General features: G+C 38.5%; 1 protein-coding gene across 5 annotated transcripts in view; it reads right to left on the minus strand.

The window, feature by feature from the left end:
• Positions 1-14,588, minus strand: part of MGAT4A (alpha-1,3-mannosyl-glycoprotein 4-beta-N-acetylglucosaminyltransferase A) — a 133,937-nt gene that overhangs the window by 75,008 nt on the left and 44,341 nt on the right. For 4 of the 5 annotated variants that reach the window (XM_045005496.1, XM_045005487.1, XM_045005514.1 and 1 more), the window contains exons 3-5: positions 10,142-10,309; positions 6,724-6,864; positions 3,949-4,082 (exon numbers count right to left, since the gene is read on the minus strand). In XM_045005496.1, the coding sequence (XP_044861431.1) occupies positions 3,949-4,082; positions 6,724-6,864; positions 10,142-10,309 (443 nt within the window). The remainder of the gene's footprint in view (positions 1-3,948; positions 4,083-6,723; positions 6,865-10,141; positions 10,310-14,588) is intronic. The other variant, XM_045005524.1, reaches the window with a different exon arrangement.

Genomic DNA, 14,588 nt, shown 5'->3' on the forward strand with positions numbered 1-14,588 from the left:
CATCAATCCTGGGTAAGACAATGGAAAAGCCAATATGGGACTCAATTAATAAAGAATTAAAGGACAGTAACATAATTAATCACAATTAACATGGGTTTATGGAAAACAGAGCCTGTCAAACTACCTTGATTGTTTTTATGAAATTACAAATTTGGTTGATAAAAGGTAACAGTGATAATATAATACATGAGGATTTCTATAAGGTATTAGATCTGGTATTCCATAACATTTTGATTAAAAACTATAATATAAAATTAACATGGTATACTTTTAAATGGATTAAACGCTGGCTAACTGATAAATCTCAAAATACAATTGTAAAGAGGGGATCATCATAGATGTGTTTCTAGTGGGATTAGTTCTTGGCCCTACACTAGTTAATATCTTTATCAGTGACCTCAAAGAAAACATAAAAGCATCACTGATAAAGCTTGCAGTTGACACAAAAATTGGAGGAGTGATAAATAATAAGAGGGTATATGTCATTGATTCAGACCAATTTGGAACACTTGGTAAACTGAGTGCAAGCAAACAATATGCATTTTTATATGGCTAACTGTAAATATATACATTGAGGAACAAAGAATGTGGGCTATACTTACAGAAAGGAGACTATCTTGGGAAGCAGTGACTTTGAAAAAGATTTGAGGGTCATGATGGATAATCAGCTGAAAATGAGCTCCCCATTTGACCCTGTGGCCAAAAGGGCTAATATGATCCTGGGATGCATAAAGAGAAGAACCTCCAGTAGGAGTAAGGAGTTTATTTTACCTCTACCTCTATAGTGGACACTGGTGTGACCGATGCTGGAATATTGTGTCCTGTTCAGGTGCCCACAATTCAAGAAGGATGTTGATAAATTGGACAGGGGGTTCAAAGAAGAGCCATGAGAATGACTAAAGGATTAGAAAACATGCCTTATAGTGATAGACTCAAAAAGCTCAATCTATGCAGCTTAACAAAGAGAAGGTTACAGAGTGAATTGATTATAGTCCATAAGCATTCACGTGGGGAACACATTTTTAATAATGGGCTCTTTAGCAGAGAAAAGTATAACGTGACTGGAAACAGGCAAAGATTCTGAGTCTGCCTGCTCTATTACTAGCTTACAGGTATATATAAAGAACTGATGATCCCAACTCTAGACATTCCTTGACATTTATGAACATAAAATATTCATCTAGAAAAGATTTTGAAATAAAATGCAGGTGGTAAAGTTAGAAACAATGAAGTGGTAAGGGCATGGCAGAAAAGGATCTTCTGGCTACTGAAGTAAACCTCAGACAAATGAGATGTGGACAGGGCTAGCTCTAACTTTTTTTTTTCCTTGGGGCGGTAAAAGAGTGCCGCCCCACCGTAACACACACCCCCGAGCGCCGTGCCGCCGAAACACCCCCCCCGAGCGCCGTGCCACGCCGCCGAAACAAAAACAAAAAACCTTAAGCACCACCCTGCCAAACCGAAAAAAACAAAAACAACCCGAGTGCCCCTCGCCATCCCAAGATTGGCTGCCCCTTACAAGGTGCCAACCCAAGCACGTGCTTGGTCAGCTGCTGTCTGGAGCCGGCACTGGATGTGGAGGCAGCATAGCCATTCTATAGTTACTGGGAAAATTAGCTTTGCTATATACTAATATTTAGATGAAATAAAATCAGTAACAGTGAAAGGCTCAGAGTTACAGACATAATTACCACAAATGGTAAGCTGTTATATTTGGCACCATCTTCCTCTCTTAGATGTAGCTGTACGAGTTTTTTTGTTGCAGACTTCCAACAGTGCATTAGAAGCTTGATCGTGTTTCTATTAAATCAACGGCAAAATCCTCATTGACTTTAGTGGTGCAAGATCAGACTTTAATTTAAACAGTAGTGGTCTGTCCTTCAAATAACCAAACAAGACTCCTAATAGAATTACCAATTCCAGCTTGTAGAAGCTGGCAAAAAGTTGAAGTACACCTGGCTTGCTCAGTGAGAAATATTTCTTAAACAGTTTTGGTTGTCAAGGAGTTTTTCCTGAGGCAAATTTTACACTATGCCCACAAGAAGCTGGATCTTAAGAAAAATACAAAATACAGCAAAAAGAATGGTAAAGAAAGAGGAAAAAAAGAAAGAAAGGAAAGCAAGGCCAGGCAGGAATTACAGTGGCAAATACTTTATGCTTGAACATGCCAGGGATTCAAATTCAGGTTCTCAGCCTAGGCTTTCACTCCTGGGCAACAACTCACAAGGATATGTGTGAGAAGTACACTGTGTTGTTCCTAAACAACACCTTGAGTACAGTTGATACATGCGTCACCAGTGACCAACTCCAGATGAAGCCACATCCAGCCCTCTTCTGCCAGAGAAAATATAGCTGCAGTGTTAAATTTTGAAATTTGCTTAGTTACAGGCATGTGTGTGACTTTTATTAATCGGAATCTTGGAACACCTCACAAATATGAATGATTTTCATATCCTCATCATCACTGTGAAGAAGGGAAGAATTATTACCCCATTTCAGAGATGGAAAACAGAGGTATGGAAATGTGATTTGTTTAAAGTCACACAAGAAATCTGTGGTAGAACTGAGAATTGAACCCAGATCTCAAACTCCTTTTCTTTACCCTTGGAGAAGATTGGATATCAGATAACTGTTATTCTCAGAGCAGAGAACAATCCCTCTTCTTTACCACTCCAGCAAAATAAAATAGAAAAGGAAAAAAAAGTCTGTCTAGTCTTAATTCCACTTACACTCTTATCAGTCCGCATGAGATGCTCCAAAAACATTTTCTGCAGCTTATGGAGATTGAGAGCTACCCAAATGTAGTATCCAGACTGATGGTCATGGTTGACAGGCAGGAAAAATGGAGAGCAATATGACCTAGAATGGACTCCCAAGTTGTTCTCATTTAACATTTCAAGAGGAGTAATCTAAAACTTTTAAAAGGAGGCCTTAGAATTTGCTGAATTCTCAGTATGTTCTGATAACAGAACTAGAACCACTTGCATGTCTGTTTGGCTCTGCACTTACTCATAGAAAGGTTCTAGCTTATATAAATTAAAATAAATACAGCCACTGTACAATTGTAGGCTCATACAATAGAGACAGTTTTCACAGTTGTCTATATCTAATGGATGCAAGTATGAGCCCCAGAGGTGATCTCATTGCTTCATGAGTAAATTATACAGTTAGATGAGTAAGAACCAGTCCTTTATAAACCCTTCCACATTCTATAACTCAGACCACAATCTACCAGGGAAAGCATACATTTCTAAAAAGAGATTTTTAACCCTTGCAGGAACTGATAAAATCCTTCCTAAGAGAGACTGGTTCCCAGTTGTCCTGAGGATCTGAGCTAGAACATCTGGTGTAGTCAGCAACAATAAATCAGCTTTCCAAACTGTCCAATGAATGCTGTTTGAATGGTGTCCACCAAAAGACCAAGTTAAAAATAATTATCTTTTTGCAGGAGAAACGTATTGTCCAGAAAAATAAAAACAGCAAAACATTTGTCAGTCTATTATGCATTATGGACAAAATCCTCAGCACAGTACCCAAAGCAGGAGGATCAGGCAATTGGATGATATACAAGAGAGGAATTTTCCCCACCAAGTTGGACCTCTGCAGAGGCTACTTCAGCCAAACAGCTGCAATAGTGCTCTCCAGCATCAACACATGCCACCATCATCAGTGGAAGCAAACACCAGAGGATCTGCAAAATGATGGATCCCCTGGACCTTCCTCCACCTTCTCTCTATTGAGCAGAAAGTCCTTCTCACACAAAACTTCAAGGTGATGTGTCTCAATATAACACATGCATCACTCTGCCTCTTCATGCACCATCACGAAATCAAAAACATTTTTCTATAACAATGTATTTGTCCTTCTATAACATTCAAACCAATTCTTAGAAATTGCACAACAAACTGTTTTGTGATTCTAATGATGCAAAAATACATAAGTGATTACCTCTCCTATGAAGACAACCATAACACAATCCAGTTTCTCTTCTGGAGACAATTTATCAATAAGAGAGTGAAGGGTTTCTGTAAGATAAGACTTTACTTTCCTCTTCACGGTGGGAATTCCCATTACAATTGAAACTGAAAATAAATAAAAAACAAACAGTCTTATGCACAATCAATATACAAGTCTTTATATAACAAAGTATTAATTCAGAAATACACTCAAAATATTAAGAGATTACATAGTAACCAAAAACAATTTCAAAGCATACTATTAATTGTATTCCCAATGATACCGGTAACAACATCAATTCTTAGAGAAAACACAGCCAGACAAAAAAATAGCAAATGCTGAAAGTGTCACAATATTAATATATATGTATTGTTAAGATGCATACAACTGTGGTATCAGTTAGTTAAGGTTGCACTGAGACTTACACAAAGTAAACTAAAATCCCTTTTCAGAGTTTAATCTCCAAATTTAGTACAACAGTTTTTCACAAACTAATCTTCTATGTAGTGTTTTTAGTAAAATATTTAATAACTTTTGCAGAAGAAACTTATTAAAACCTCTTCTTTCCCATAAACTACCCCAAATACCACCACTCTGACTCCCACCACATTGATGCTAACCCCACCCACCTATCCCTATCTTCCACATGGCTGTTCAATCTTCATGCTCCTTAGCCAAACCCCAATACACAGCGTTGCTCTCCTACTGGGAGCAGAATAGGGGAATAAAATGGATGCAGTAGTGAGGAAGCGTAGTGGCCCTGTGCTGAAGCAGCTGTACTTAAAGGGATCTCACCTTTAAATACACAAAATCAAGTTAGAGCTGAAAATGCTGATTGGCATTCTTAACTCATCCTCTTGTGCTTACAAACTACAGATCTCTCAGAAAGGTATGTGATGTTAAATTTGCATTGACTAGAAATGCCTACCCAGCAGGCACAACAGAAAAAGAGAAGGATGGTGAAGTAAATCTTAATTTCTCTACTGTTTTTAGGACCCCTGATTTTAATTTTTTAATTTTTTATTTTTTGCAATTTAAATTTTGAAATAATATATGGTTGGCTTAAACCTGTGGAAGAAAGTCTGAATCCTTCACTTTGCTGGTTAAATACATATAAATAGGCCCTACCAAATTCACAATCTATTTTTGTAAATTTCAGAGTCATAGCATTTTAAAAATCTTGAATTTCACAGTTTCAAATATTTAATTCTTAAATTTCATGCTGTTGTAAGAAAGCATGAATATGTATTTTAAAACAGAAAAATATAAACATGTAAAGCCCTAAAGTCAGCATTTCTCAAACTGGGGGTCCTGACCCAAGAGGGGGTCAACAAGGCTATTGTGTGTGTGTGGGGGGGGAATTGCAGTTTTGCCACCCGTGCTTCTGCACTTCCTTCGGTGTTGGATGCCCAGAGAGCAGCTATCCGGATGCCAGCTCTGAAGGCAGCGCCACCACCAGCAGCACCGCAGAAGTAAGGGTGACAATACATCCTACCATTCCATCCTTACTGCTGCTGGTGGCAGTGCTGCCTTCAGAGCTGGGCACCTGGCCAGCAGCTGCTACTCTCCAGCTGCCCAGCTCTGAAGGCAGTACAGAAGGGTGGCAATGCCACAACCCCCTTACAATAGCCTTGCAGTCCTTTTTGGGTCAGGACCCCCAGTTTGAAAAACACTGTGTACTTTTGTATACTTTTCCCCTATAATATAGTATAGGGTAAAAGTACACAGAAGACCAGATTTCTCGGGGGGAGATTAGATTTCACGGTCCATGACACACTTTTCACTGACATGAATTTAGAAGGGCCCTACGTATAAAATATGTATTTCAATTTTGTTAGTGGATGTGATCGTGACTGAGACTTGATTCTGCACATTTAATAAATATGTGGGCATGCATCTTGTTATAACAAGAACAGAATCAAACCCACAGAACTACTATCAAAACAAGGAAGCTTCAATTATGAGAGAATCAGCAGCTCCAGATCAAACAGCAGACAGACACAAATGGATTAATATATCGGGCCTTCATGCCTTATAGACATGTTTCCAAGTACATGACCCTGGTTGGGCTTTATCTGCTTTAAGGACTGCGGCTCCAAGAATGGAATTATGTGGAGATCTACTGATGAAGGAGCAGAACTTTTGAGGATTAATCACTTGTTTTGGTGAATATTTGTATTTACAAAGTATAAGGAATCAGTAAGAGAAAAAACATGTAGTCTAATAGCAGAAGTGTTTTTTCTCCTCCAACCAAGATCCAACTTTTGTGGAGAGGACCAAGCCAATTATCATTAGGTACCCATAATTCCAGGTCCTCTGAGTTATACACTGGAACTTATTGGTGGGAACACCAGACACACCAACTTTGAAACGGTTAAATCCATGCTTGATTTACCCATATATCTGAGTAGCCAAATGGATGTGTCAGAAAACTAGTTTCAGAGCCTGTAATATTTCCATGCCTTGTTAATTTTCATAAATCTCATTAACAGATAACACAAATTGATCCAGATTAAGTGCTTTTTATTGTATACCTTAGCACCTGGGGTAGTGTGTGATCTGGGATTATGCAGTAAAGAGCAAAATTGAAGACAACTCCTTTCATCTTGGATTCAGCGAGAGTTCTAAGAGATATCATACAAATAAAATTGCAGCTACCGAACAATACATTAAATTATGATATTACCAAAACAAAATTAGGAAGTCCTTCAGACATATTATTTTATATATAAACACATAAGCATTATTTAAATTATGCCAGCATACCGCCTGTTCGTCCCAGGCCAATCTGCACAGAAGGTTGAAGGCTTCCTTCATTCTTCAACAAATGAGGCAAATGGTAATAGATATTTGGCACTTGAAGAGATTTTCTGCTTGTTAGCTCTTTTAACAATTTCAGCGTTTCATCTGCAAACACATATAAAACCAATAATGCAGAAAATTAATCAGAGAGGCTATATGTTTATGCAGCAATAAATCATATGCAATTCCAAAACTGATCATTCATTCATGCTTTGTTTGAATTAGGAACCATTTTTAAGATGTGTGTGCCAGGAAGTAAAACCTTTTCTGTTTTTAATTTTGAAAAGAGTTATGAACAAGATTGATTTTTAATAGTTTTCTGGAAACAGGAACATCATACTTGCATCATCACATGTGAATTACAATGTGCTCTAACCAATGACAGAGAGGAAATAACTCACCTTGAGTAGAATCTTCCATAAATGTTTACCTTGAGTGTGTCTTTATATTACAGAGTATATTGGGCTTATTATACCCAAAAAATTCAAAATAATTTGTATCTACTCTCACAGGAGCTCAAGCAATGACTTAATCCGCAAATAAATAACTTCAAAATTGCATGCACATTTTACATACATTGCACACAAATATATTGCACAAAAATAGGACTACACACAGTATATGGTGCAACAGTCCCGGAATTAAATTTGGATATATTTTTTGTAATAAGAACAGATACACCTAACCAAAGTAGGCATATTAATTATTTACTACAGTTAAATACTGAAGTTAAACCAGTTCTAAAGATGTTTCCACAATGGATCATAAATATCAGCTTAGAAATTCCCTTGCCAGTATGTGTCAACACTCTTAAATCAAATATGAAAACCAGAACCAAATTTTTTAATTAGAAAAAAAGCCATAGCACCTCATATTGACCTTCAAGTTCTCATGAGTCTCATAAAGATCAGGTCAGGTCAGAAACTGGTTTGGAGACATCCAAAGAAAACCTACCCACCTTAGAAGTGATGGTGACTCAGTAGATCACTCTTTCCTGGGATGCTGAAATGAACCAGTGTTTCCTATACAACTGGAGATGCCTTTTTTAGATGAAATCTAATACTAAACTCCTGACTACTTATAGTCTTGAAAAGTACAAAGTGCAATGAGTAGAGGTGTTCGCTTCGATGTATGGGCTATATTCCAATTTGGGTGATTACACTCTTCCTGCCAAAATTTTCTCTGCAGTTTCAATTGCAGAAGTAGATGTGGAAGTTCACCCAAATGTATTCCAGGGTGGATGAATGACAAGATCTGTAAAGCAATTTGGATTCCTTCTAGATCTAAGGTACTAAACAAATACAATACAGATTTGAGTATTTATATGTTATTTAAAATATACCTATAATAGTAATCTCTGGCACATTTACAGTTCATTACATTTAACACAAGAATTGGTGAACCAGTGTCAACCCAAAATAAGAGGCAACAATCCCAAAATTACAAGTTAAAAATTATACCTAGCCCACATATCCCCCAGGAAAAAGTCACAGTGCAGCATTAGTCTTTATGTTGTGTCCAAAAAGCCTTGACTTGGGTTCTGTCAAACCAATGTGGTAAGTGAATTACAGAGTAGAAGGTTCTCCAGCAAAAAACACACTGCCACCATTTGTTAAAATCTGAGATTTAATGAGAATACCACAGTTGACCTCAGAAGGCAGGGTAGCACATGGGAAGGGAGACTATCTTTTAGGCAACTATGCCCAAGCCATATAGAGTTTTAAAGATGTATATTACTACTTTTAATTGCACCAAGAAGTGAACAGACAAAGACATTGCAGTCTTTGGAGAACTGGTATAATATGATTTTTTTACAGCCAAACATTCTGTACAAGAAGGCTAATGAAAATTACATAAAGACAAACACAAACTAAAACTCCAGATCCATCCAGCTCTTTACTTTGTGAAAGTTCAGATTAAGATCCAGATCCAAACTTTATAGCTCAGGCTCATCTCTAATTCTGCATGATCTCTAGCTTCTAAATGCAAAGAGTCCTGTGGCACCTTATAGACTAACAGACGTATTGGAGCATGAGCTTTCACGGGTGAATACCCACTTTGTTAGATGATATGACAAGCTTATGCTCCAATACGTTTGTTAGTCTATAAGGTGCCACAGGACTCTGCTGCTTTTACAGATCCAGATTAACACGGCTACCCCTCTGATACTTAGCTTCTAAATGTTCTACAGTCTTAAACCACTATGGAGAACGCATTGCAACAGTCCATTGTGGATATCACAATGACATGGCTAACAACGGCAATGTACACATCAGAAAGAAAATCACAAGATATGTTACATGCAGATTTAAAAAAGTAATGTCCCCAGTGCTCCTGGTATTCCAGGTGGCTATCTAAAATCCAGAAGAGTGAGGCATTAATGTACTGAGGGACAACTTTTTAATCAGTACCTGGCTGGAGGACCTAAGACATGAGCTGTAGAATACAGAGTAGACTCATCTTTCTATAAAAGGCACTAGTTGTCCAAGTTTTTCAACATTCTATAGTAGTACTAGGAAGTAACAGTAGACCTCAAATAAAATTTGTTTTAGGTGTACTTCTCTCATATGGAAAAAATCAGGGAGCATTGGTTTAAATAGCTCCAGACTGAAGACTTTTGGAACAAAAATTATTTTTGGCAATTTTGACTTTTCAGAGACAAATTAAACCTCTTAAAGTCAGGGAAATATACTTCAAAACAGAAACAGTGACAAAATTGTTAAAATATGGTTGTGCTAGGCTACAAGCTAATAATCTTTCCATATACAGCTCTTGTTAATGTTGAGGATTTGCCTCAATTTGATGAAAAGGAATAATTAAATATTTAAAAATAATTATATCTTATCAGTTTTGCAGAAAAGGTTAACAAATGTTTGCTGCTACTTCCTACACTTTGCATTGCTTAAAAGGCAAACTTTAGAAACACAGAATCCCCAAATCAGAGCCTGGTAGGTAAAGAGGATTTCATTCTACTTTTAACATTTGCATGAATTCCTAGTTTCCTTTTTTAAGTTGCTCATCAGTTTTAGCTTAAAATGTGCAAAGATATTATACAAATTGCTGCCAGATTACCTATACTGAATAGCACCCAGAAGCCCCAAACCTATTTTACTAGGCACTTGAACAAGTATATAGATTGTAATCTCTTAAAGGACTAATTTAAAATATGATACAATGAGTGGATATAACAAACAGAGGGAATGGAGGATGAAGGAAGGGGGAGAGGTACCAGAGATAAGAACATGTTACATAACTAGTTATATGCGCTGTTGGATGGTTTCCAAGCATTTGGTTTTTTAGGATATTTTCTTTTAATAATTATATACAACAGACATCAGTAATCGAGAGACATAAAACATTAAGCCTATATCATGGCTTGTACCTGAAAAATTGTTTAATGCATCCTTACTTCCATTTGTTTCTGCTACTGCACGTCTGAATTGCTCCAAGATGGTATTTAGCTCAGAGGAACGCTGCAGGGTTCTATGCTCAGCAATACGAAGACGTTCCTTCAAAGCATGAAATTCTCGCTGATAAGCAATCAGCTTTTCTAGAAGGAAAAAAAATGTCTGATTACTTACTTTTGAAAACACTTCATCTGCTCTTCACTCCCCAAATAGTGTTCTTATATAAAACAATTTTGTTGCAAACTTTGGGCTTAGAGTCTCTGAACAGGTAGAAAAATAACTGATCTTTTGTGGAAGGCTGAAGGACAACCTTTATCAAATTATTAAATTAACTGCAATATACTCATGTGAACTCCAGTGTTAGAAGAATTTAGATCAGTGGTTCTCAACCAGGGATATGCAGAGTCCTTCCAGGGGGTATATCAACTCATCTAGATATTTGCCTAGTTTTACAACAGGCTATATAAAAGCACAAGCAGAGTCAGTACACTAACATTTCATACAATTACTTGTTTATATTATTCTAAATACTATACACTGACATGTGAGTACAATATTTATATTCCAATTGATTTATTTTATAATTACATGGTAAAATGAGACAGTAAGAAATTTTTTTACTAATATTGTGTTGTGACGTTTTTGTAGTTTTTAAGTGAGGTCAAAATTGGGGTACACAAGACAAAAATCAAACTAGGGTTGCCAGGTCTCCAGTTTTTGACTGGAATGCCCAGCCGAAAAGGGATCCTGGCAGCTCTGATCAGCATTGCTGTTAAAAGTCCGGTTGGTGGTGCAGGCAGGCTCCCTACCCAGCTCCGTGCAGCTCCTGGGAAGCTGCCGGCATCTCCCACCAGCTCCTAGGCATAGGGGTGGCCATGGAGACTCTACGTGCTGCCTCCACCCCCAGTGCCAACTCAGCAGCTCCCATTGGCCAGGAACTGTGGGCAATGGGAGCGGAGGGGATGGCGCCTGTAAACACAGACAGCGCTCACAGCCACGTGGTCGCACCTCTGCCTAGGAGGCAGAGAGAGATTATAGAATACCAGGGTTGGAAGGGACCTCAGGAGATCATCTAGTCCAACCCCATGCTCAAAGCAGGATCAATGCTGGCAGCTTCCTGGGAGCCGCCTGAGGTAAGTGCTGCCTGGAGCCTGCATCCCTCATCCCCTCCTGTGCCCCACCCCCCTGCCCCAGGCCTCTCCTGCACCCCAAATCCCTCATCCCTGGCCCCACCCCACAACCAGAGCTCTCACCCTCGCACACCCCAACCGCTTGCCTCAGCCCAGATCCCCCTCCTGCACCCTGAACCCCTCATTTCTGGCCCCAGCCCATAGCCCTCACCCCCTCTCACATCCCAACTCGAGCCAGCCTAGAGCCTTCTCCTGCACACCAAATCCCAGCTCCACCCCAGAACCCACACCTCCAGCCAAGCCCTCACCCCCTGCACCCCAACCCCATGCCCCAATCCCTGTCCCATACCCTGAACCCCTCATTTATGGCCCCACCCCAGAGCAGCACCCCCAGCCCTCATCCCCTCCCACACCCCAACTACCTGCCCCAGCCCAGAACTCTCTCCTGCACCCAAATCCCTTATCTCTGGCCCCACCCCAGATCCCTCCCCCCCACCCCGCACCCCAATCCCCTGCCCCAGCCCAGTGAAAATAAGCAAGTGAGCAAGGATTGGGGAGAGTGAGCGATGGAGGGAGAGAGGGAGGGATGGAGTGAGTGGGGGGCGTGGCCTCAGAGAAGGGGCATGGCAGAGGTGTGGCAAGGGTGTTTGGTTTTCTGCAGATAGAAAGTTGGTAACCCTACGTCAGACTCCTGAAAAGGGTACAGTAGTCTGGAAAGGTTGAGAACCACTGATTTAGATGATGTGGTAATTATGCAGACACTACTTGTAGCACAGACTAAAACCCCAAACTTTTTGGACCAAAGTACCAGATAAATTTTAATTTCAGAGTGAAATAACACAGAACCTATTTATTATTTGCATCATTCAGAGAAGTTAGTGTAGCTGTAGCAGTATCAGACTTGGCAGCACTATTGACTTTTAAAAAAAAAAAGATTGAAGCCAGACATGCATTTGGAAATAGTTTGCAAAAGATATGCATTTTTTGAATAATTGGTATAAATGGAGTTTGGTGATATAGTTCAACTTTACTTATTTAATCCTTTAGTACTAAGTTACCAGCAAAAACTAAAACTGTGGATTCCTAATAATGTTAGTAAGCAAATGTGTTTGTAGGTAAATACACACATTTTTTTTCTTTTTTTGAGGTGGAGAGAGAGAGAGAGAGAGAGAGAAGGAGGGCTGCAGTAAACACAAGACCCTCTCAGTTATATCTTGCGTCCTAAGACACAACCACCCAAGAAGCTAAGCGTCTCGGGCTTCACTGACACCTTCTCTCCCAGTCTTCCCTTCATTGTTGCCCTCTTCACTTTGCCAGCCTGTCAGCTCCCTGTTTTGAAGTCCCCAGCCTGATCACACAGTAGCTCCACCTCTGATCTCAATCCGTTTCATCCCTCTTCTCTAGTCAATGGATGTTCCAGCTATCCATCTGTAATCCAGTGGTGATCTCCCATGCCAACTTCTAAAAAGTACGAAGTTAACTCTACTTAATTAAGTTAAAGTTTTGCAGGTAAATTATGTTTTTGGTTGTTAGACTAATACAGTACAATTCCTTCTCTAGCCATGCACTGCTCATCTTTCCCTTGTTCTCCATTAAAGATTGATTATATTATATTTCTTCCTTTGTCCTTTTCTACCCACTATTTTACATTTACTTTCTCTCTGTAGTTAGAATGTATTATCCATTTAATATTTTGAAAACATAATTAGTTAGCTAAAATACCCTGTGTTTAGAAAAGAAGGAACAAACAGTTCACAAACAACCTCTTGATACATGTCAGTTTGTTTTGCACAGAATAATACACCAAATGGTCTATTACTTGCTGCCAAAAAACCCAGGCAGCTAATTGAAATAAGAATTATTGCTTAGTTAGCAATACCAAGATGCCCATAGGGATTTCTTGACACAAGTAGAAAAACCTCAAATTTTTAATTATTTTAGCAAAAAAGAAAACATTAAAATTAAAATAAGTTAGAAATACAGGTCATTAAAAGATCAGTAACTTAAATGAAAAAAATACTTAGGTTTCCACGATAGTACCAAATGCTTCTTCCCTTCTATTTACGTTGAATCTTACAATAATTTAATAAAACGGAAGGAATTGAGATACCAAATTACTAGCCATAAAGCTGATGGAAGGACCCTAAAAGAGATCTATTCTCTGATGAACAAAACAGCATTTGTTCCCATACAGAGAAGCAGCAAATGAGTAGAAAATTTAAAAGAAGATTTGGTCTTCAAAAATTCTGCAGGTTTTACAGCTTGGTCCTTGATATTTTTATTTAAGAAGCATTTATTACTTTACAGTAAAAAAGGGAAGCTGATGTTTTACCATACACTTTGCTTTGGAAGCCAAAGGATCAAAGAAAAATATCAATACTCAATAACTGCTAATAGAGATGATTTTCCTGTTGAGAAATTACGTAAAAATTGATGTTTTAATTCTTTGTCAGTTGTTTTCATTCAGCCAGCATAACTCCAGTAATTAAAAGTAAATGTTTAATCTGGCTTAATGTTCTGCATTTCCTGGAAAATTAACACTGATAGTTTAGCAGTTGGGTTTCTCCATTTTTCTCCCCTTGATCCAAGAAACATGCAGAGTCAAAAACCCAGACATGCTCTTTTGGGAGCTTGATTCTTTCGTGGTGCTCTCATGAATGTAATGGGAGTTCCACTGGCACCTCAAGAGAAGAACACACTCCACAAGCTACAAATGCAGTCCATTTTTCTTGCAGCCTCAGCCCCACATACATTCTTTATGATATAGTTAGATTTTTTTGTTCCAGTTCTGGTTGGCTAGCAAACTATGTTTTACAACAGATCCCAATTTCCTAAACTCAGCAGGAAGAATCTGGAAATATTAGTGAGTTTTTCACTGGTTTTTAAGTTATGTTTTCTTTATTACTAGTCCACTGTGTTAAAATGAATGCATTTCAACCCGATGATTTTAAGAGTTAAGTGGTCTTTTCCCTTAGCAAAAAAAGGGGCCAGCAAAAAAATAAGAAACAGGAGAGAAAAACCATACTGTAGTTTCATTTTATATATATGTCTGCCAGAATATCTGAATACTGTAGCAGAAGCAGCCTAAATTGTAGGTTAATAGTTTACATGACCAGAAAGCTCTGAATATCAAAATTTCAAATGAAAAATAGTCTGAACATCAAAATGGCTAAAACTCTCTCCAAACTTCGCCTGCGTCACTTTGCTGCAGTAATGTTACAATGTTGAAGATTAAAGCGTCAGAGTTCTTAAAACTATCAATAGCTTTGAGATTAAATGGACGAACTACTGC

This window comes from Mauremys mutica, chromosome 1 (genome assembly GCF_020497125.1).
Source record: "Mauremys mutica isolate MM-2020 ecotype Southern chromosome 1, ASM2049712v1, whole genome shotgun sequence".
Taxonomy (NCBI): domain Eukaryota; kingdom Metazoa; phylum Chordata; order Testudines; family Geoemydidae; genus Mauremys; species Mauremys mutica.